The sequence below is a fragment of the Pleurodeles waltl genome, chromosome 2_1 (genome assembly GCF_031143425.1).
Source record: "Pleurodeles waltl isolate 20211129_DDA chromosome 2_1, aPleWal1.hap1.20221129, whole genome shotgun sequence".
Classification (NCBI taxonomy): Eukaryota; Metazoa; Chordata; class Amphibia; order Caudata; family Salamandridae; genus Pleurodeles; species Pleurodeles waltl.
Window position 1 is genome coordinate 779,965,075 of NC_090438.1, and position 21,950 is coordinate 779,987,024.

Sequence of the window (21,950 nt, forward strand, 5' to 3'; positions counted from 1 at the left end):
ATCCTTTGCCCTAGCAAGGCTAGCACAGGAGATCTGAAGGGTGGGCTATCCAGAGACAGACTACCATAAAAATACATCTACCAACCACTAGATGGCTGCATAGTGTGTGAAGCCAGAAAATTCTTCAAGCTGCAAAACTACTCCTACAGTTAAGTAGCAATTTAATTCCTTATATCTCTGAAGAAATCCAACCTATGTGTGCAAGAATAGATTGAATTCATCTCTTCCTGGAGACGCAGCGCCAAGTCACTTGGTTTAATCCTGGACAGTCAGCTCAACCATCAAAGTCAAATTGCGGCCTAGGCCAAGAGCACCTAGTTACAACTAAGACACAGCTGGAATCTCAGGTACTTCTGGACCAGGGCATAAAAATAAGTTCATGTGTTGGTACTCTGCATACTGGACCTCAGGAACTCACATTGTAGGCCTCTCCAGCACAATTGTGCTTCACTGAGAGCAGTTCTACAGGCTTTAGCCCTCTTTGTAATTAGGCACAAGAAATTTGCCATCACGCCTATCCTGCTGTCCCTACAATGGCTTAAAGTAGGGTTCAAGAATTGCACAATCCTTTCTCCTGGAGCCTTCCACCTTAAAATGAGCATTCTACATAAACCATTCATTCTCTGGAAGCACCACAAGAATTTGGAACTCCCTTCCTCCAGCCCTCCATCTGACAGCATGCCAAGCTACCTTTAAAAAAGAAACTTAAGGCTCTTCTCTTTAAAAGACACTGGGACTAAATCTGTTATCTCCCACACACTGTCTGGTTTTCAATTTGCCTCTGCTATATCTCAAATATACTCTCTAGATGACTGTTGGTACTCTTGTAAAGCACTCTGATGCCTTGTGACATGTCTGAGTTATATGAAATTACAATAAAAATTATTGGAGGATATCAACCCCTTCCAAAGCTCTGAAAAGAATCCTCCTACATGCACTGTTTAAAGCAAAAAGTTGCTGCATGTTTGATAGCATGTGTGGTTGTAGATACACATGCTCTGCATACTTCTGCCATCTAGTGTTCATTTTCTTTGAAATGTCTTTCGAGTCACAAGGTATAGTGGTGACTCCTCTTGCTGGTAATGCACATGGACATCAACTCCACTATTAGATTTTCTACTGCCGTCGCGCCTGGTCATATTCTCACTGAGCTCAGTTTCAAGACTGTGTTTTGGACTTTTCCATTCAAGATACCTCCCACACCGCTTGTGTTGTCTTCCAACTGCATATTTTTCTATACTTAGCCTTCCGGAACCTGAATAAACTACCTGCAGGATCGAGAAGCTGCAATAGGCCCTTTGAGCTGCCATTTTATCATTTCCATCTAAAATAGAATGAACATCTAATAGAAGGACTTAGTGATTCTACCAAGGGTGCCTCTCTTTCCTTCTTGGAATCTTAACATTTTACTTTATGTACTCATGGGTTGCCATTTAAACCACTATATTTGTGTCTTTTATCATTTCTGTCATGCAAAGTGCTTTCTTAGTTGCTATCACTTCAATTAGACGTGTAAGTGGGCTCCAGGCCCTAACCCTGCAAGAACGTTTTTTCCAAATACGCAAGGATAAAGTAGTACTTTGGATCAGTCCAATTTCTTTTTATTTTTATTTTTTTTTATTTACCAAAAGTGGTCTCAATTTCATCTGAATTAAACTATTGAATTGCCAGTCGTTTTTTCCTGCACCCAGATTCTCTTGCTGAAAGAGCCCTCACGCATTAGATGTAAAGAGAGCGTTTATGTTCTGCTTCTCTCCTCCACATAAAGGCAATCCTATATCTAAATGCATCATAGCTTGGTGTATTGTTAAATGTTTCCAGACCTGCTATGCAAAAGCCAAAAGGTCATTATCTATTCCTTCTAGAGCACACTCCACTTGAACATAAGGGTCAAATATGGCCTTTTTAGGTAAGTCCCACAGCTGACATATGTAAGCAGTTATATGGTCTACATCCCATACCTTCACTAAACATTGTGTGTATGTCTTAGCACGCCAACAAGCTAGCATAAGTCAAGCAGTGCTACATACACTTTTCCATACCATTGCTACACCAACAGGTTAGCCACCGCTTTGGAGAGCAACTTCTTTAGTCTATGAAGAGCATGTTCATCTACAGCCACACATGCTATCAAAAAAATGTTACTTGCCCAGTAAGCATCTGTTTGTGGCTTGTAGTGCTGTAGATTCACATACGCCCACTTGCCTTCCCAGACACCTGTGCCTTTAGTTTTCTTACACAAAATTCATACATTTATTTGCGCGGTCATCTAATTTCTTACTCTTACACTCAAGTCTCACCTTCCTGTGGGAAAACAATCTAACAAAGGAGTTGGGGGGAAAAAAATCCAACAATGGAGTAGATGCCCATCCCCATTGCCAGCAAGAAGAGTCACTGCACCTTGTGAGTTGCAAGACTTTTTGAAGAAAAACAGCTTGCAACCTTCTGGACCCAACAGTAGATGACCAAAGTATGCAGAGCATATGGATCTACACCACTTCATGCCACAAAGAAATGCTTACTGGGTAAGTAACATTTTCCTTCCAGTGCAGTCAACGTGACTTGAGAGATCCTCAAGTATTACAAAGTGTCCCAGTTGCTTCAAAAAACATAGTAATCTTTGTGCACTCGAAGGCCATCTGCCCAGGCTCTATTGACCTCGCCTTCGCCAGAAAAAAATCTTGAATGTACTCATTTAGAGAATTAACCACGGTCTTAGAGGCTGGTACAGGTACGGTATTAAGAACACTAAAAAAAGATTGCTTTGCTCCTGCAGTGCTGTTGTGGGGGAGCGCACTGGTGTCATTGCAGAAAAAGTTCCAATTTGCATTCTGGTAAATGCATTTCATCATATTCCCCTTAATTTCTAAGTAAAAGGGTTTGTGCAGCCACTACTAGAATGCCAGCAGTATGCTGCTTCACTGTGCAGCCCCAACCTACCTACGTGATCTTGATGTAGCACTAGCCCAACTCTGACTATCAAGTACTCTGCCAGGTTATACAGAAAATAGATTTGCTTTTACTGTTCTTTTTTTGGAATACCATAGGATGGTTTATCCAATAATGCAGATGGGTGGTAGGGAAGCAGAACATACCTCAGACACAGCAAGGATGCTTCACCAATAAACAGGACAAAGGTTAGTAGTGCTGCAGAGTTGTAAAATATATTTGTTGTTTAAAGAAATTGTTTAATTTATTCTCCATAACGCCATTTTTCAACGGATGTTGGTTTTGGTCCGTTTTGGTCTGTCCCAGTGGCATGTGCATGCATGAAGCAGGTGTGGCAGTTTCTTTCAGATGTTTACTTTTGTTACACTTACGTTTCATTCTTAAATTCTCAAAGGGGTCAACCAAGAAGTAACTGAGAAGATTTTACTATCTATTTGCTTGAGCATCTGCTGCCCCATTAGTGGCATTATATATCCCCGAAAAGCATAGATTACAGCCCTACCTAAATCTCTGAAAGTTTATAGTCTCTCACTGGCTACCTTTTGGCATATGTTACTTTGCCTTGCAACCAGTAGGTCTTCTGGGTTTGGGCCACAATTCTCAGGTCCTCGCAGTTGTGTGATGCAGCAGTTTCTAAATGAGATAGTACCATTTTACAAGTGAGCCAAGGAAGCAGCACAAAGAACCCAATAATATTACTCAACCTAAAATATTTTGTTGTTTTAGGGGATCCTGCACCTGTGACGAGCAGCTCGGCTATTTCAGTTTCTGCCTCTTCCACAGGACCGATTGGATTTGGAGACAAGTTCAAAAAGCCAGATGGAGCCTGGGACTGCGAAACTTGCTTAGTGCAAAACAAGCCTGATACTACTAAGTGTGCAGCTTGTCAAAGTGCAAAGCCAGGCACGAAAGCAGAGTTAACAGGTAGATATCCTTTATCTTGTAAGCATTGAGCAAAATTGTTACATTGGAGGAGAAAGTGAATTGACATCCTTGCCTGTCCTTTTACTGTCATCTTCTAAATAGACACATTAATCATTTAGTATTGCATGTATAAAATGTTTCAAAATGTTTTGTACCTTATTTTCTTCCCAGTGGAGTCTTACCCATGATAGTTTTGATCGCGTGATAGAAATAGTCAAGTAGCCATGTAGAATAGGGTAAATGTTTAATGCAGTTCTAATAACAGCAACAAGTGATTATTGGTGAATAGTCATTGCCTATTCTTCTATGATAGCTTACGCACCTTGCTTGCTCCGAGACATGCACAGTTAAGAATAGTATCTACGGGGTCTGTATGAATTTGACATATACATTGTGCAAGGTGTAATTTTATTGGCAGATAAATCACTTGTTCAGAGACACTTATCTGTCCTATTCATGTATTTCTCACATAATAAACTGTGATGTGCCTCAAGAACTGTGGCCCTTCCCCAGGTTGCCGAGTCGTGTTCACATTATCCATCTTATTTTTTGCATAGTACCCGACTCTAATCCCTCATTCATCTTTGGCACAAAAGTACTCTTGTAACCAAGTCACTTTAAGCATAGCTTTTGAAAATCCTGCCATTGAATGGCACTTGGAGAATTAAAAAAGAAAAGCTGCCTCTGGACATTAAACTTTAAGAATTGTGACTTTTTTCCCCGAAGGACTTTGCTTTATTTTCAAGAGATACCCAAGGTCTTTTCGGCTCATACCCAGTTTTTCACAGAGACAATCTGCATTCCACTTCATGAGTAGTCTGTTATTTCCTGGCAGATGCCACACTGCTGTCATATAAAAATGCTAAATGCATACTATGTAAACCTAGTGTTAGTTTTAGAAATCTTTCTAAATCCTGACACTTGTCAAAAAGACTGTCATAACTGAAACTTCCTCTAAGGAAAGATACTCACCCTAGTAGAAATAACATGTGTCTCCAACCTTAAACAATAATTTTTTGAGGCTGAAACCTTTTTATGTCTTCATAAGCCAAAAACAACTCAATTTAATTTCCCATCACAAATAAACCCAGAAATACCATGTGTTCTTAGATCATTGCTCAAGGAATGTAACAAATTTAGTGCCTTACTGACCCTGCTGTGAATGAAGGCCCTTCAGCAAGTCTGAAGGAGACAGCGTCCGAATTCACATGTGAATTAATAAACATACGTGCTCTGTGCTTTGCTTTTTCTACCAGTTGTTTATGAAGTGTTATTTTCAGTACTGTGCACTTGAATAGTGAATCATTGCGCTCAATTGGTTTATGAAGCTGCTTCCTCTGGGTGTGTTCTAACAGAATTTCCTTATATGAAAGGTTAATGTATTTAAAATATGTTCTGGATTCCTGGCATCTTCAGAGATATTCTGTTCCTGACTTCAGAGGAAATACTCATGGAGAACTTTCCTTTATTCTGTCTGCCACCAGATTCTTAACTACAAATGATGGCACAGTTTGCTCATTCGGGGAAAGAAATCCATATCTATCCTGTTACAGATTGTGTTTTTGGTTTGCAGAACTATGCATCTTGTCCAAGCCAGAACCACAATCCTAGTCTAGTCCAGTCAGTTAGATACACACCATAATTTAACCTGTGCTCATCCTCTGGTAGCTCGGCACAGTGTAGGGAGGCTTAACTTAAGAAGGAATTTGTGAAGTATTTGTGCAACTTTTCAAACAGTAACACAGTGGAAACACTACAGAAAGACTCCACACTGTTAGAAAACTAGAGTATATTTTTATGAACTAAACTAAAATGACAAAAGTCCAATAAGTATAAGTTGAGTTATGAATTTTTAAAGAATAAACATAGTAATGCTTAGGAGTGTAAAGCACTAATGGCGGCTGTCAGGACACGCTAGGCCGGGCCACATCTGAAAAGTCAAGCTGAACGCGATGGAACACAGGTTGGATACTGGTATTAGTCTTGGTCCACTGAAACAGTACCTTGGTTCATAGATGTGTTAACGTCGAACAAGATGTGAGGATCAAGAGTTGATGTGTTGGTGGCGATCCTGAAGATATAGGTGATTCATATTCTCTGAGTTGCACAAAGTCGGAGATGCAGCAGGAATAGAGGCAATGCATCATGCAGTCAGCAGTGTGGGGCTCAGTCCTTGCAGCAGTATTGGGCTGGCGATGCTGTGACCGCGACCCTCATCAGTGGCAATGCGGCAATGTAGATGTGTTGGTTCTGATCGGTGAAACAGTGTTGATATGCAGGTTTTGGCAGTTTACAGACCTTTATACCCACTTCTAAAGGCCTATGACTGGATTGCCACAAATAGGCAGGGCAAGACTTTGTAGCAAGCAAAGTTCAGGTGCTCTTGTTGATGGGTTGAATTCTTGTGTCCCTGAGACTTCAGAAAAATAGGAGGCAAGCCTGCATACCCTTGGAGTCGCTCTGGGTTCAAGTGAGATGGGTCCACTCCTTTCTCAGCAGGATAAATGGCAGGGCAGCACAGCAGAAAAGCACTTCTTCCAGAGCAGCAGTCCAGAGTGGGAGTCCTTGTAGCAGCACAACAGTCCTCCATCCTGGCAGAGTTCGGAGGTCCAGCAGTGTACTGAGTTGGTAGGGTCAGAGGTCCAGCACTTTTATCCTGGTGTGCCTTTGAAGTGGGGGTGACTTCAAAGAAGGGTCTTTGAAGTGCACAGATGTCTTTTCTTCCTGTCCTGTCGCCAGACTCACTGCAGGGGGTATGCAGCCCTTTATGTTGAAGCAGGACACTGCCTATTCAGCTGTTAGCTCCTCCCTTCCCTCCCTGGCTAGGGTGGGCCATCAGGCTGTTGACGGCACATCAGTCACACCTAAGCTCCCTGTGTGTGTGGCTGTCTAGAAGGAATGCACAAATTCCCGATGTCACCCAGGCCAGACATGAATTGGAGGCATGCTGCAGGCGCACAGGGCTAAGAACAGAAAAATGTCAACTTTCTAAAAGTGGCATTTTCAAAATTGTAAGAATTCTGACCTTGCCATTAGAAGATTTCTTATTACAATTCCATTGGTACTAAACATGACATACCTACTCCTTCTCAATTAGGAATGACACCTTATTAAATGTAAAAAGGCATCCCCAGTGTTAACCTATGAGAGAGGTTGGCCTCACAGTACTGAAGAACAAATTTGGGAGTTTTTCACTACTGGGACATGTACACTTAAAAGTACATGCCATACGTTTTAGTTACATAGCACCCTGCCCTGTTGCCTGCCTAGGGCCTAACTTAGGGGTGACATATGTAATAATAAGGAGTTTAAGGCTTTGCTGGAGGTTTTAAATGCTAAGTGGATGTGACAGTGTAACTGCACACAAGCCCTGCAGTGGCATGCCTGAGACCTGTTTGAAGGGGCTACTGAAGTGGGTGGCACAGTCACTAGTACTATTTAGTTTACAGGCCTTGGGCACTTGTAGTGCTTGTTACCAGAGACTTTTGTAAATTAAATATGCCAATTGTGGATGTACCAATCAAACCATGTTTTAGGGGAGAGAGCACATGCACTTTACCACTGGTCGGAAGTGGTAAAGTGCACAGCCCTAAGGCGAACAAAAAGAAATCAGCAAAAATGTGAGGCAAAAGGTTTAGGGGACGACCACCATAAGGCTGTCACTTCTAACATATCCCTACCCTTCTGATTGATATGTTTACTTTTAATCTTCAAAGTATTTGGGGCCCCGATTGAACCTACGTTCAGTCATGATTGGGAAGTAGGGTGTAGTGTCTGTAATGAACTCTGGCTTTAAATACTCTGATCTCGGGAACAGTTGGGAGATACAAAGGCTGTTAAATAAGATTCTGGAACCTGGGTGACTGGCTGCAGCAAATTGAACATTACCTTAGATCTGGTTTGAGGAGGAATAACTTCACAGTCCCAATGGGGCAGTGACTTGGCATATTTAGGTTATATTGTCTGGGCTCCTGCAGTCTCTTTAATCTAGAAAGCTACTGGAAGATGAGGTGAGTGTGCAATATTCTGCTTTATAGGTGTAGGTGAGGCACTGGCGAAAGGAGCTTCCAACCATGATGTCTGATTTTTTTGTTTTTTTTCCACTTTTTAAGTTTCAGCATTTCCTAAACCAAGAGGGAGTGCATTTTTTTTTGGGGGGGGGGGGGGGGTGTTTGTGTTTTCTGTCATATTTTAGAGCTACTTGCTCGAAGGGCAGATTCTAACTAGTTGAACTGCAGACTGAGGTAACCCTCAATATAGCTGGGGAGATGTGACTGTAAACTAGATTTGCAGGGATCTGAGATTTTTGGAGCCCAACAGGCACCTGCTTCATTTCAAGACTTGACCATAGGTCTAAAGTATATACAAACGGTCACAACCACAAATGACTAAGGAAACATGCAGGGCAGCCAATGTTTTGTGCCAGCCCACACAGTGTCCTATATGTACTCCATTCGTAACTTGCTCCACCAGCCATGCTCAAAACTCTAGCTAGACAAGGTTATAGAAACAAAAGGGCTATCAAGAGAACAGAATGGCACCATTTTAAGTGCCGTCAGTTGTAGTGCGCCATGTATGCTTTGATAATCGTAACTAGCATATTTCAGTGGTTTTACACGTTTGAGGTCGAATCATAACTGTGTATGCATGTGTTTATGTACACCCGTGTGGCAAAATACACTTTACTACATCCAGCACATGAGTCTAAGTACCCCAACAAGTGGTGTGGGTTCAGAAATCTGGGAATTGCAATAAAGTGGATGGAATACATACCTCACAAGTAATCTAAATAGAACATTGGCCTAGTTTTGGGAAGATGTAAAGAGGTATAGAAATCTATGCCCAGGTATTTTGAAAAAGAAGCAGCTATGTTCAAAATGGTTGCTGCGCTATATGTGGTCTCTGACATTTCAAGTAAGAAGAGGCTGAACTGAGAAACCTTTGTGATGTCGATTATTAGGAATTGCACTGACCACACTATATTCATCAGTTTATAATGAAGGGATAGAATCTTCCAATATCTAACAATTAATATTGGGCCTCCCTCTCTATATTCTGAAGAACTCGTACATATATTGATCTTGGAACTACTGATTAAAATGGATAGATACCCCATAGGAAAGAAAACATATTTACATTATTTCTGTTGAGTAGGAAATTAAGTAGCCCCACTATTGCTTCCAGGGCAGTAATAGGCAGGCAGAAAAGGGCCAATTCAGTAAAGGGATCAGCAAAATGTTTTAACACTTGAAGCACAGCTATGGAAGGGAGTATTACTTCAAGTCGGCACAGCTAACGGGGTTTTAGCAATGAGACCTCATTGTCATCTCCCAGCTCTAAGCAGTGAGCACTAAGGTTATGAAGACATTCACACAATTCAGAGAAGAATACCAACTGCCAGAAGCACAGAAGTTCTGCTACACACAATTGACACACTTTTGACTCAAATGACTGACTGGGCAAGCATACCAGCGGCACCTCAGTAAAAAGAGTTCTAACGGATTTACGAGGGTAGACAAATTCTACTTTCACAGGACGCGACTGAACATCACTCCTGACCATCTGGGTGGCCTTGGGGAAAAAAGGTAAGGAGAAGCTGGCCCACTCAAAGATGTAGACAGGAGATTGTTATGATGCTACCAAGAGAAGTGCCATAAAAGCTAGTCTGAGATCCTTTACTGAGCATTCTATCATTGGAACTGATTCCACAAAATGGGGCTTCTATGCCATTTGTTGGATGTCACACGTGGAAGCAAGGCGGGCTCCTTCCTAAAACCATATTGGGCAGCAGCATAATACAGGCATACTGGGAAGAGATTTGCATAATTCCATTGCCAGTCCTGGAAACAGGTGTGACTAACATATCAGTGCATTATTTTAGGTATTTTAAATGACGTTATGTCCAAAAATAAATTAAATCTTTGCTCTGTTAGTCAAATGGTGGTCAAAAAAGTGCGTGAGTGGTCTAATGTAAACAGTCCAAAGGTAAATGGTGCATGGAATTGGACTAGTACATGGTGTCTGAAATGGTGTTTATAAAACCAGAGGTTGCCTCTTCAAGTTTGGGATCATCTGGGAACCATGGACGCCTCTGAGCTATAATGAAAAGAAATGAACACCTAAGTACTCAGGAGGTTCTAGATTGTCGAAGTTATGTAGACTCTGGCTGCACATGGTGTAAGGAAATGCCTCCTTGGCATGGTTACCCCCTGACTTTTTGCCTTTGCTGATGCTATGTTTTGAATTGAAAGTGTGCTGAGGCCTGCTAACCAGGCCCCAGCACCAGTGTTCTTTCCCTAACCTGTACTTTTGATTCCACAATTGGCACACCCTGGCACCCAGATAAGTCCCTTGTAACTGGTACCTCTGGTACCAAGGGCCCTGATGCCAGGGAAGGTCTCTAAGGGCTGCAGCATGTATTATGCCACCCTAGAGACCCCTCACCCAGCACAGACACACTGCTTACCAGCTTGTGTGTGCTAGTGAGAACAAAATGAGTAAGTCGACATGGCACTCCCCTCAGGGTGCCATGCCAGCCTCTCACTGCCTATGCAGTATAGGTAAGACACCCCTCTAGCAGGCCTTACAGCCCTAAGGCAGGGTGCACTATACCATAGGTGAGGGTACCAGTGCATGAGCACTGTGCCCCTACAGTGTCTAAGCAAAACCTTAGACATTGTAAGTGCAGGGTAGCCATAAGAGTATATGGTCTGGGAGTCTGTTTTACACGAACTCCACAGCACCATAATGGCTACACTGAAAACTGGGAAGTTTGGTATCAAACTTCTCAGCACAATAAATGCACACTGATGCCAGTGTACATTTTATTGTAAAGTACACCACAGAGGGCACCTTAGAGGTGCCCCCTGAAACTTAACCGACTATCTGTGTAGGCTGACTGGTTCCAGCAGCCTGCCACACTAGAGACATGTTGCTGGCCCCATGGGGAGAGTGCCTTTGTCACTCTGAGGCCAGTAACAAAGCCTGCACTGGGTGGAGATGCTAACACCTCCCCCAGGCAGGAGCTGTAACACCTGGCGGTGAGCCTCAAAGGCTCACCCCTTTGTCACAGCACCGCAGGACACTCCAGCTTAGTGGAGTTGCCCGCCCCCTCCGGCCCCGGCCCCCACTTTTGGCGGCAAGGCCGGAGAAAATAATGAGAATAACAAGGAGGAGTCACTGGCCAGTCAGGACAGCCCCTAAGGTGTCCTGAGCTGAGGGGACTAACTTTTAGAAATCCTCCATCTTGCAGATGGAGGATTCCCCCAATAGGATTAGGGATGTGACCCCCTCCCCTTGGGAGGAGGCACAAAGAGGGTGTACTCACCCTCAGGGCTAGTAGCCATTGGCTACTAACCCCCCCAGACCTAAACACGCCCTTAAATTTAGTATTTAAGGGCTCTCCCTGAACCTAGAAACTAGATTCCTGCAACAACAAGAAGGACTGCCTAGCTGAAAACCCCTGCAGAGGAAGAAAGAAGACACCTACTGCCTTGGCTCCAGAAACTCACCGGCCTGTCTCCTGCCTTCCAAAGAACTCTGCTCCAGCGACGCCTTCCAAAGGGACCAGCGACCTCTGAATCCTCTGAGGACTGCCCTGCTTCGACGACGACAAGAAACTCCCGAGGACAGCGGACCTGCTCCAAAAAGACTGCAACTTTATCCAAAGGAGCAGCTTTAAAGAACCCTGCAATCTCCCCGCAAGAAGCGTGAGACTTGCAACACTGCACCCGGCGACCCCGACTCGGCTGGTGGAGAACCAACACCTCAGGGAGGACCCCCGGACTACTCTACGACTGTGAGTACCAAAACCTGAGCCCCCACAGCGCCGCCTGCAGAGGGAATCCCGAGGCTTCCCCTGACCGCGACTCTCTGAAACCTAAGTCCCGACGCCTGGAAAAGACCCTGCACCCGCAGCCCCCAGGACCTGAAGGACCGGACTTTCACTGCAGAAGTGACCCCCAGGAGTCCCTCTCCCTTGCTCAAGTGGAGGTTTCCCCGAGGAAGCCCCCCCTTGCCTGCCTGCAGCGCTGAAGAGATCCCTTGATCTCTCATTGACTTCCATTGCGAACCCGACGCTTGTTCTAACACTGCACCCGGCCGCCCCCGCGCCGCTGAGGGTGAAATTTCTGTGTGGGCTTGTGTCCCCCCCGGTGCCCTACAAAACCCCCCTGGTCTGCCCTCCGAAGACGCGGGTACTTACCTGCAAGCAGACCGGAACCGGGGCACCCCCTTCTCTCCATTCTAGCCTATGCGTTTTGGGCACCACTTTGAACTCTGCACCTGACCGGCCCTGAGCTGCGGGTGTGGTGACTTTGGGGTTGCTCTGAACCCCCAACGGTGGGCTACCTTGGACCAAGAACTGAACCCTGTAAGTGTCTTACTTACCTGGTAAAACTAACAAAAACTTACCTCCCCCAGGAACTGTGAAAATTGCACTAAGTGTCCACTTTTAAAGTAGCTATTTGTGAATAACTTGAAAAGTATACATGCAATTGAAATGATTCAAAGTTCCTAATGTACTTACCTGCAATACCTTTCAAACAAGATATTACATGTTAAATTTGAACCTGTGGTTCTTAAAATAAACTAAGAAAATATATTTTTCTATACAAAACCTATTGGCTGGATTTGTCTCTGAGTGTGTGTACCTCATTTATTGTCTGTGTATGTACAACAAATTCTTAACACTACTCCTTGGGTAAGCCTACTGCTCGACCACACTACCACAAAATAGAGCATTAGTATTATCTCTTTTTACCACTATTTTACCTCTAAGGGGAACCCTTGGACTCTGTGCATGCTATTCCTTACTTTGAAATAGCACATACAGAGCCAACTTCCTACACATGGGTAAACAGTCTCAAATGGGGCTTTAAGGTTTGATCTTAGATTTTGCACCTCGAATCTTGTATCTGTTTTGTCAGGTGACGCACAACGTCAGGTCATGGTTAATTGTTTTTATGACAAAGTGAATTCCTGATTTTGGTTTCTATGCAAAATAATTGCTGATAAAACAGTTTACAAGCAATGTGTAATTTAGGCTTTTAATAGTCAGAGAAAACAGTCATATGCCGTTCAGTGTGATGCAAACCTGAGTAGAATTGGAGACCACTGTGTTTAGCTATAGATTGTACTTCGACTTTTATAACCTCTGTAGTCAGTGATGATCCTTTGAAGGTAGAAGCTGCTGGTCCCATTTTCTTAGTTCTGTTACTTGCTGGCCTGATGTAACCGTACCAGTAAATAGTTGTTAACGCTAGGTATAAGCCATCAAAATCTTGCCCAATAAATTGGAGGACTTAATGATATTGCTGTGTACTCCTCCAGGAAATCCTAAGCTAAAAACTGGACAAGAGCGGTTTATCATGGTACTCCTTTCGATGTGAATACCTCAATACAAAACAATGCTGTGTTATCATACACAATTGCAGTGCGCACCAGATCCTGGTGTTTTTTCTCTCATTTATGCTGTTTTTTTTAATGTATTTACTGTTAAAACTCAGTTCTTACCCAGTGAATGATCAGTGTGCTTTACAGGTAACAACTTGTGCTATCCTGAATTTGTTACATGGGTTATCTATCAAAAAGGTGCAGATGTAGTGTCATGTTCTTTAGAAGCCATTCACCTACCAGTCTAGCAAACCCATTTGGTTTAAATTGTGCTCAGCCCAATAAAGGTATTAGCAGCCCAATAAAGGTATTAGCAGCCCAATAAAGGTATTAGCAGCCCAATTCCTTTTGCCATCTTTGTGACTCTTTAAAATTATATTTGTATTTACTGTTTACAAGAAGATTCTTTTGTAGGACTGCAATAGGGTATATCAGGTTAATCACAGCCCCAGATATCTAATGCCTTTTCTGTTCTTTTTTTAGGTTTTGAGACGTCTGCTCCGTCAAGCGCAGCTGCACCCTCGTTTAAGTTTGGCATTGAGTCATCTGAGGCCTCTAAGACATCAGGAAGCATTAGTGGATTTAAGTTTGGTGACCAGGGCGGCTTTAAATTTGGTGCTACTACTTCAGACTCCGGTTCATCCAACACTGCAACAGCAGGGTTTTCTTTTCCCAAAGGTGGGGAGTTCTCTTTTGGCATCCAATCAACTAACTCCAAGACCGAGCCAAAAAAGGACAGCCCTCAAGGAAGTACTGGTTTCACGTTTGGACTTGCCTCTGGAACAACCAATACTCCAGCAGCACCTCTTCAGTTTGGCACACAGGCCCCTGCCCAGCAGGAAAAGGACCTTAAAACCACTTCTAGCGGTTTTGCTTTTGGTTCAGTTTCCACAAATTCTACAGCTCAATTGGAGAGCACTGGAGCCTTTAGCTTTAAAAAGGCAGAGGAAAAATCAGAGGCCACTGCATCTCCTTTCTCATTTGGCAAGCCAAGTGATAAGATAGAGACCCCAGCACCCCTTGGAGGATTTACTTTTGGCAAAGTGGATCCACCAAAAGCGACAGTTTCTGTCCCAACGTTTGTTGTGGGGAGGACGGAAGATAAATCTGATGCTGTTGGAGCCTCGGGCCCTTCCTTGATGTTTGGCACGCAAACTGATAAAGAACCGGTCAAGCCGGCATTTTCCTTTGGGAAAAGTGATCAAACCAAAGCCGATCCTGCACGACCAACATTCAGCTTCAGTGTGGCAAAACCTGCAGAGTCAAAAGAAGCAGAACCGTCAGCTAAGCAGAGTTTGACTTTTGGAGTGTCAACAAGTACACCAGGTAAAAGAAATAGTAATAGTAAGCTCTGATCATACAAGGGGTCTGAAACTTTATAATGCAGTAGTTAGCCAAATAACAGACGTGCTTTGTGTAGCAGACTGAATGATTGGAGAACTTGTAGGTGCAAAATAGGAATTTCTCAGTTGTAGAAAAGTAAATGCTCATTTTACCAGGGTCATGCTATAAGTCAAGAAAGAAAATGCCCTGCCGTCTTATAGGATAAACTTGTTACAATAAGTGTAGAATTTATTGTATTGCTCTTCATTGACACATTTGATCAACAGCCTCTATAACAAGGTTTTCACTGCCACCCTGTGTGAATAGGTTATATACATATATGTTCAATGGCATGTGTAGCTGCAGATACATACTATGCATATCAATTCCGACATCTAGTGTTGGGCTCTGAGTGTTACAAGTTGTTTTTCTTTGAAGAAGTCTTTTAGAGTCACGGGATGGAGTGACTCCTCCTCTTGGTTCCATTGCGCATGGTCATCGACTCCATTGTTAGATTGTTTTCTTTCTGCCGTCTGGTTCAGACGGGTTTCCTCTCGCTCCAAGATTTTGTTTCGGAAAACTTTAGAAAACCTTCCCTTTCGTCAGTATTGTATCGATCGCATTATTTATCTAGCATCAAAACAGTAGTACCATCAGAAAACCACAAGGTTTTCTTACAACAAGAGGTTCAGTCTCTACTACTTAAGCAATAGAATTAGTTCTGCGGTCTCAACTAGGAACAGGAGTTTACTCACTGTACTTTCTACTTCCCAAAAAAGATGGCACCCTGAGGCCAATACTAGACCTCAGGCCACTAAATCTCTATATCCTATCAGAACATTTCCACATGGTAACTCTGCAAGATGTTATCCCACTGCTACAAAAACAGGACTTTGACAGCCCTAGACCTCAAAGATGCATATTTCCACATTCCCATCCATCCAGCCCACAGAAAATACCTCTTGTTTGTTATACAAGGAAAACACTACCAATTCAAAGTGTTACCTTTTGGCATAACCGCTCCAAGGTTATTCACAAAGTGCTTAGCAGTAGTAGCAGCTTACCTAGAAGACAACATATCCATGTATTATCTAGATGATTGGCTAATAAAATCCAGCAATCGTACACAAAGCCAAAATCATACACAGTATGTGATAAAAACTCTGCACACCCTAGGGTTTTCTATAAACTACCAAAAGTCACACCTTCAGCTAGCACAAATACAACGTATTTAGGTGCTATCCTAAATACTCAACTAGCTCTGGCGTATCCAAATATACAAAGGATACAAGCTTTTCAAAATCTAATTCCACTTATACAACCAAATCAACAATACACTGTAGTATTTGTCATGAAAATACTAGGAATGATGGTGTCTTTCATTGCAGTAGTCCCACATGCAAGATTAAACATGAGGCCCTCACAACAGTGCTTGCGCAACAATGGTCACAAGCACACGGTCAACTTCAAGATCTAGTGTTGGTAGACCGCCAAACACATATGTGCCTTCAGTGGTGGCATTGCAGCAACTTAATCAAGGGGCGGTCATTTCAAGACCCTGTGCCTCAGACCATAGTTACATCAGATGAATCAATGATCGGTCAGGGAGCTCACCCAAACAATCATAACATTCAAGGGCAATGGGATGTCAAACAGAAACAGCTACACATAAACCATTTAGAGTTACCACCTGTGTTCCTTGCCCTCAAAGCTTTTCAATCTCTTCTCAAACAGAAGAATGTTCTTATAATAACAGACAACATGACAACCATGTATTCTCAACAAGGGGGGAGGGACACATTCATCTAAGCTGTCCTTTCAAGCCCAAACAATTTGGAAATGGGCAATTCACAATCAAATTCATCTATTAGCACAGTACATTCCAGGGATAGACAATCAGTTGGCAGATGTCCTCAGCAGAAATCACCAACAAACACAGGAATGGGAGATTCACCCTCAACTAATTCATAAACACTTTCAAAAGTGGGGGACGCCAGACATAGATCTATTTGCAACAAGCGAAAATACTAAATGCCAAAACTTTGCATACAGACACCCACATCCACTGTCCAAGGGCAATGCTCTATGGATCAATTGGTCAGGGATATTTGTTTACGCTTTCCCCCCCCTCTCCCACTCCTTCCATTTCTGGTCAACAAGTTGCGTCAAACTTCACTCAACATGATACTCATAGCACCAACATGGGCACGTCAGCCATGGTACACAACACTACTAGATCTATCTGTGGTACCTCACTCCAAACTACCATGCAGACCAGATTTGTTAACACAAAACAAAGGTCAAATCAGACATCCAGACCAAGGCTCTCAATCTAGCGATTTGGCTCCTGAAGTCATAGAATTTGGATATTTAAAATCCCATCAGAGTATATGGAAGTTATTTAAACAAGCACGTTAAACTCACTACTAGACCGTGCTATGCAAACAAATGGAAAATATTTGTTTATTATTGTCAATCTAAAACCATAGATCCTCTCTCAGCATCAATACAAGATACTGTATGTTATTTACTTATTTTGCAAAAATCTAATTTAGCTTTTTACTCAATAAAAATGCACCTTACTGCAATATCTGCATATTTACAAACTATTCAACATAGCTGTTTATTTAGAGTTCCTGTTATTAAAGCTTTCATGAAAGAATTAAAACGCATCATTCCACCAAGAACACCACCAGTTCCAGCATGGAATCTAAATATAGTACTTATCAGACTTATGGGGCCACCTTTTGAACCCATGCACTCTTGCCAAATTCATTTTTTAACATGGAAGGTTGCCTTTCTTGTGGCAGTTGTGAATTTACGAAAAGTAAGTGAAATACAAGCTTTTACTCTTGAAGAACCTTGTTTCCAAGTACACAAACACAAAGTTGTACTAAGAATAAATCCCAAATTTCTACCAAAAGTAGTCTTACAATTTCATATCAGTCAAACAGTGGAACTGCCAGTCTTCTTCCCACAGCCAGATTCTGTGGCAGAAAGAGCTCTACACACATTAGCTCTCAAAAGAGCCTTAATGTACTACATAGACGGAACTAAACAATTTAGGAAAACAAAACAACTTTTTCTAGCTTTCCAACAACCACATACAGGCAATCCAATGTCAAAACAAGGTTTAGCTAGATGGATTGTTAGGTGTATACAAACATGCTACTTCAAAGCAAAAAGACAACTTGTAATCACTCCTAAAGCACATTATACAAGAAAGAAAGGTGAAACAATGGCTTTTATTTTTTTAGGAAATATACCAATAGCTGATATATGTAAAGCAGCTACATGGTCAACACCTCATACAATTACTAAACACTACTGTGTTGATGTTTTCTCACAACAAGCCACAGTAGGACAAGCTGTCCTAAAAACATTATTTCAAGCAACTTCAACTCCTACAGACTAGCCACCGCTATTTTGCAAGGAGAACTGCTTTTTAGTCTATGCACAGCATGTGTATCTGCAGCTACACATGCCATCGAACAGAAAATTTCACTTAACCAGTGTACATCTGTTCGTGGCATGTAGTGCTGCAGATTCACATGCACCCTCCCTCCTCCCATATATATATATATATATATATATATATATATATATATATAGTTTTGCATTGACATCCTATTTACTTCTTATATATCTAGAGTTGTGCATACACAATCTTTCACTCCTTACTTAATTCTTCTGTGGGGAAACAATCTAACGAAGGAGTCGATGCTCATGTGCACTATCGCTGAGAGGAGGAGTCACTTGATCATGTGACTGGAAAAAAGACCTCTTTGAAGAAAAACAACTTGTAACACTCCAAGCCCAACACTCGATAGCGGACTATGAACAGCATGTGAATCTGCAGCACTACTGCCACGAACAGATGTGTACACTAGGTAAGTGACATTTTCCATATATATGCATTTCATTAACTTGCATCTGTATAGTTCTTTATACTCCAAGCAACAAATGTCACTTGATTTTCTGCACCAATCTGATAAAAAGAAGTCACTATGAGCACCACCTTGCCCTCTGGCATGGATGATGCTTGATTTTATTTTTTTTATTTACTGTCCCAACTAAGCAGTCGGTTTTGAGGCTGGTAAACCTTAAATATAGGCAGAGAGAAGATACAGTAACATTATTTCATGGTGTGTGCTGTCTCATTGTATTTTTTTAATTGGTTTGATGAAGGATGCTTACCTAAAACAATGTATTGCTTCAAACATGGCTGTTTCAGGCCAAAAAAACGCATCCTGTATCACGTTTTGCTTGACGTTGCAGTTGAAATGGGAGCAGAGCAGTAGACCTCTAATGTTTGTACTCTTAAAGTGAGCAGTCAAAAATGTATCAACAGATCCTAATTCCTTCTATGTTTTTATGCCCTTTTAATATTTTGTATATGTTGAGAGAACAATTGATGTGGTGGCCTAAGCTGGTTTAAATGTTCCTTAAGACTGTTTTCCAGCATGTGATTGATCTGTAGAAGGAGAGATTTACAAATATAATTGCTTTCTCTTGAACCCCATAAACAGTATGCTGTAAAGCACTTTCATTCATCTACTCATTGCGAAATTGGTGACTTATTGCTTGACTCAATCTGAGGCGGCAATAATTATTCTGGGTGTCTTCTATACGGTCATCTGTAATTATGTTCTATTTGTCATGTTCTTTGCCACACAGCTGTTTTATTTTGTTGACTCATTGAAATCTGTGAATTTGAGGAGGCTGTTGGAAATGTCCATTTGTCATCATCGGATTTCAAATTGACTTGAACAATTTTTTCCTGGCTTCTTCCATTATCCTGGGAAATAGCATTGTCATTAAGAGATGACCACTGGGGTTGGAGGATTTACTACCCCTAAAGGCTTACTAATGCCCTTCTGGACTTCATATTAAACACTTAGTTTTAATATTCATTGCCAGCGTTGTCAATTAATGCTTCGTCTGAAGACTCATACATGCATCTTAAAGTACTGACTTCCCCCTCAACAATAGAAAACAAGCAGTGTGTCTATACAACCACACTCGAACCCCAAAATATGTTTCCTGTACTTTCTCATGGGAACACACAGCACTTAAAATGATCTCCCATGCTTCATCCACTACATTCTCAAGGTACAAGTCCGGAAGCCACCCCATCACTTAACAGTGAAGCAGAATTCAAGAAAGATGCTTATATACTGGTTAGAGCCCCTCTTTTAGAAACCTCAGCATAGGGTTGGCAGTGTCAGTCATAACCAATATCATTCATCACTATGCAGACTTAGATGTAGGGCCTCCCAGTGCCAACCTCTATTCATAGCTGCCAAAAAATTGAAGACTGGAATTGTATGTCTTGAAGAGTACAGTTATTCTAGTTGGGTGGAAAAACCTTTAATAGCTTACATTGTGAACATATTCCTTTCTTCTCATGCCAATCTGTTCCACCGAATTAGGCTGAAAACACTTGAGCTTGGTGGGGAACTTTAATTTGTATACTTACCACCATCACCCTCCTGTGGTAATGCATTCCTTTTCCAGCACTGCTGAAGAGGAACACCATAAACAAAGGCTTTTTATGAATTGGCAACCTTTACTACTCCTGGAGTCTGTACATGCATAGCATGCCCTCTACCACCACTTAAACTCTACCCCCACTACAAATCTTGACAATCCCTCCCACTAGAACACCTACTTGAAAAATGCAACCACTTATCCACTGATGGTTTGGCTACAACCGAGCTCTTGCATGACATTGTGCCCTTAGCCAATAGTTCAACAAATTCAGCCGGTCACACACTGCGTCTGTTTTCGCAAGTTGGGTCCCACAATCGCAAATATTGTGGTTTGAAAATACACTGGCAAGCATTCAGCTCTTGGGTATACCACAGCCCAAACGTGAACCTTCCCTCAGTTCAACAAACCATTGGTCTCCCAAGCCCTTAAATATTCTATATCGCAAACTTGGGTCAGTTACCTCTGTGTGTCATACTTATTCTTACTCTAGAGCAGTTTATATACTTGCCATGTTGATTTTGACATGTCAGTGAGGTCTGGCAAGGTAATAATTTCTAATATCGAGCACGTTGAACATTGTGCCCCTTGAAATGAATATCTGTATAATTTCAAAGGAAAGATGGCCTCAATCTTTTAACAGGAACCTGACTTTATTCGAAGTCAGTATCTTCTTAATGCACACCATTAACACCAAAGGCAAACAAGAGCATACAGTTAGGCTGTGTTCAATCTGCCACAAATCTTACTACACCAGGCCAGATGAACTTCCAAATGAAAGTACAGACACTTTTGAAATATCACCCTTCAGTTTGAAACAAAGTAATGCATAACCCGTGTAGGAAGTTGGCTCTGTATGTGCTATTTCAAAGTAAGGAATAGCATGCACAGAGTCCAAGGGTTCCCCTTAGAGGTAAGATAGTGGCAAAAAGAGATAATACTAATGCTCTATTTTGTGGTAGTGTGGTCGAGCAGTAGGCTTATCCAAGGAGTAGTGTTAAGCATTTGTTGTACATACACATAGACAATAAATGAGGTACACACACTCAGAGACAAATCCAGCCAATAGGTTTTTATATAGAAAAATATCTTTTCTTAGTTTATTTTAAGAACCACAGGTTCAAATTCTACATGTAACATCTCATTCGAAAGGTATTGCAGGTAAGTACTTTAGGAACTTCAAATCATCAAAATTGCATGTATACTTTTCAAGTTATTCACAAATAGCTGTTTTAAAAGTGGACACTTAGTGCAATTTTCACAGTTCCTAGGGGAGGTAAGTATTTGTTAGGTTAACCAGGTAAGTAAGACACTTACAGGGCTTAGTTCTTGGTCCAAGGTAGCCCACCGTTGGGGGTTCAGAGCAACCCCAAAGTCACCACACCAGCAGCTCAGGGCCGGTCAGGTGCAGAGTTCAAAGTGGTGCCCAAAACACATAGGCTAGAATGGAGAGAAGGGGGTGCCCCGGTTCCGGTCTGCTTGCAGGTAAGTACCCGCGTCTTCGGAGGGCAGACCAGGGGGGTTTTGTAGGGCACCGGGGGGGACACAAGCCCACACAGAAATTTCACCCTCAGCAGCGCGGGGGCGGCCGGGTGCAGTGTAGAAACAAGCGTCGGGTTTGTAATGGAAGTCAATGGGAGATCTAGGGATCTCTTCAGCGCTGCAGGCAGGCAAGGGGGGGGTTCCTCGGGGAAACCTCCACTTGGGCAAGGGAGAGGGACTCCTGGGGGTCACTTCTCCAGTGAAAGTCCGGTCCTTCAGGTCCTGGGGGCTGCGGGTGCAGGGTCTCTCCCAGGCGTCGGGACTTAGGATTCAAAGAGTCGCGGTCAGGGGAAGCCTCGGGATTCCCTCTGCAGGCGGCGCTGTGGGGG

General features: G+C 42.5%; 1 protein-coding gene across 6 annotated transcripts in view; it reads left to right on the forward strand.

Moving 5' to 3' along the window:
- NUP153 (nucleoporin 153) overlaps positions 1 to 21,950 on the forward strand; it is a 630,217-nt gene that overhangs the window by 510,617 nt on the left and 97,650 nt on the right. For all 6 annotated transcript variants that reach the window (XM_069218389.1, XM_069218381.1, XM_069218361.1 and 3 more), the window contains 2 exons: positions 3,676 to 3,873; positions 13,750 to 14,592. In XM_069218389.1, the coding sequence (XP_069074490.1) occupies positions 3,676 to 3,873; positions 13,750 to 14,592 (1,041 nt within the window). The remainder of the gene's footprint in view (positions 1 to 3,675; positions 3,874 to 13,749; positions 14,593 to 21,950) is intronic.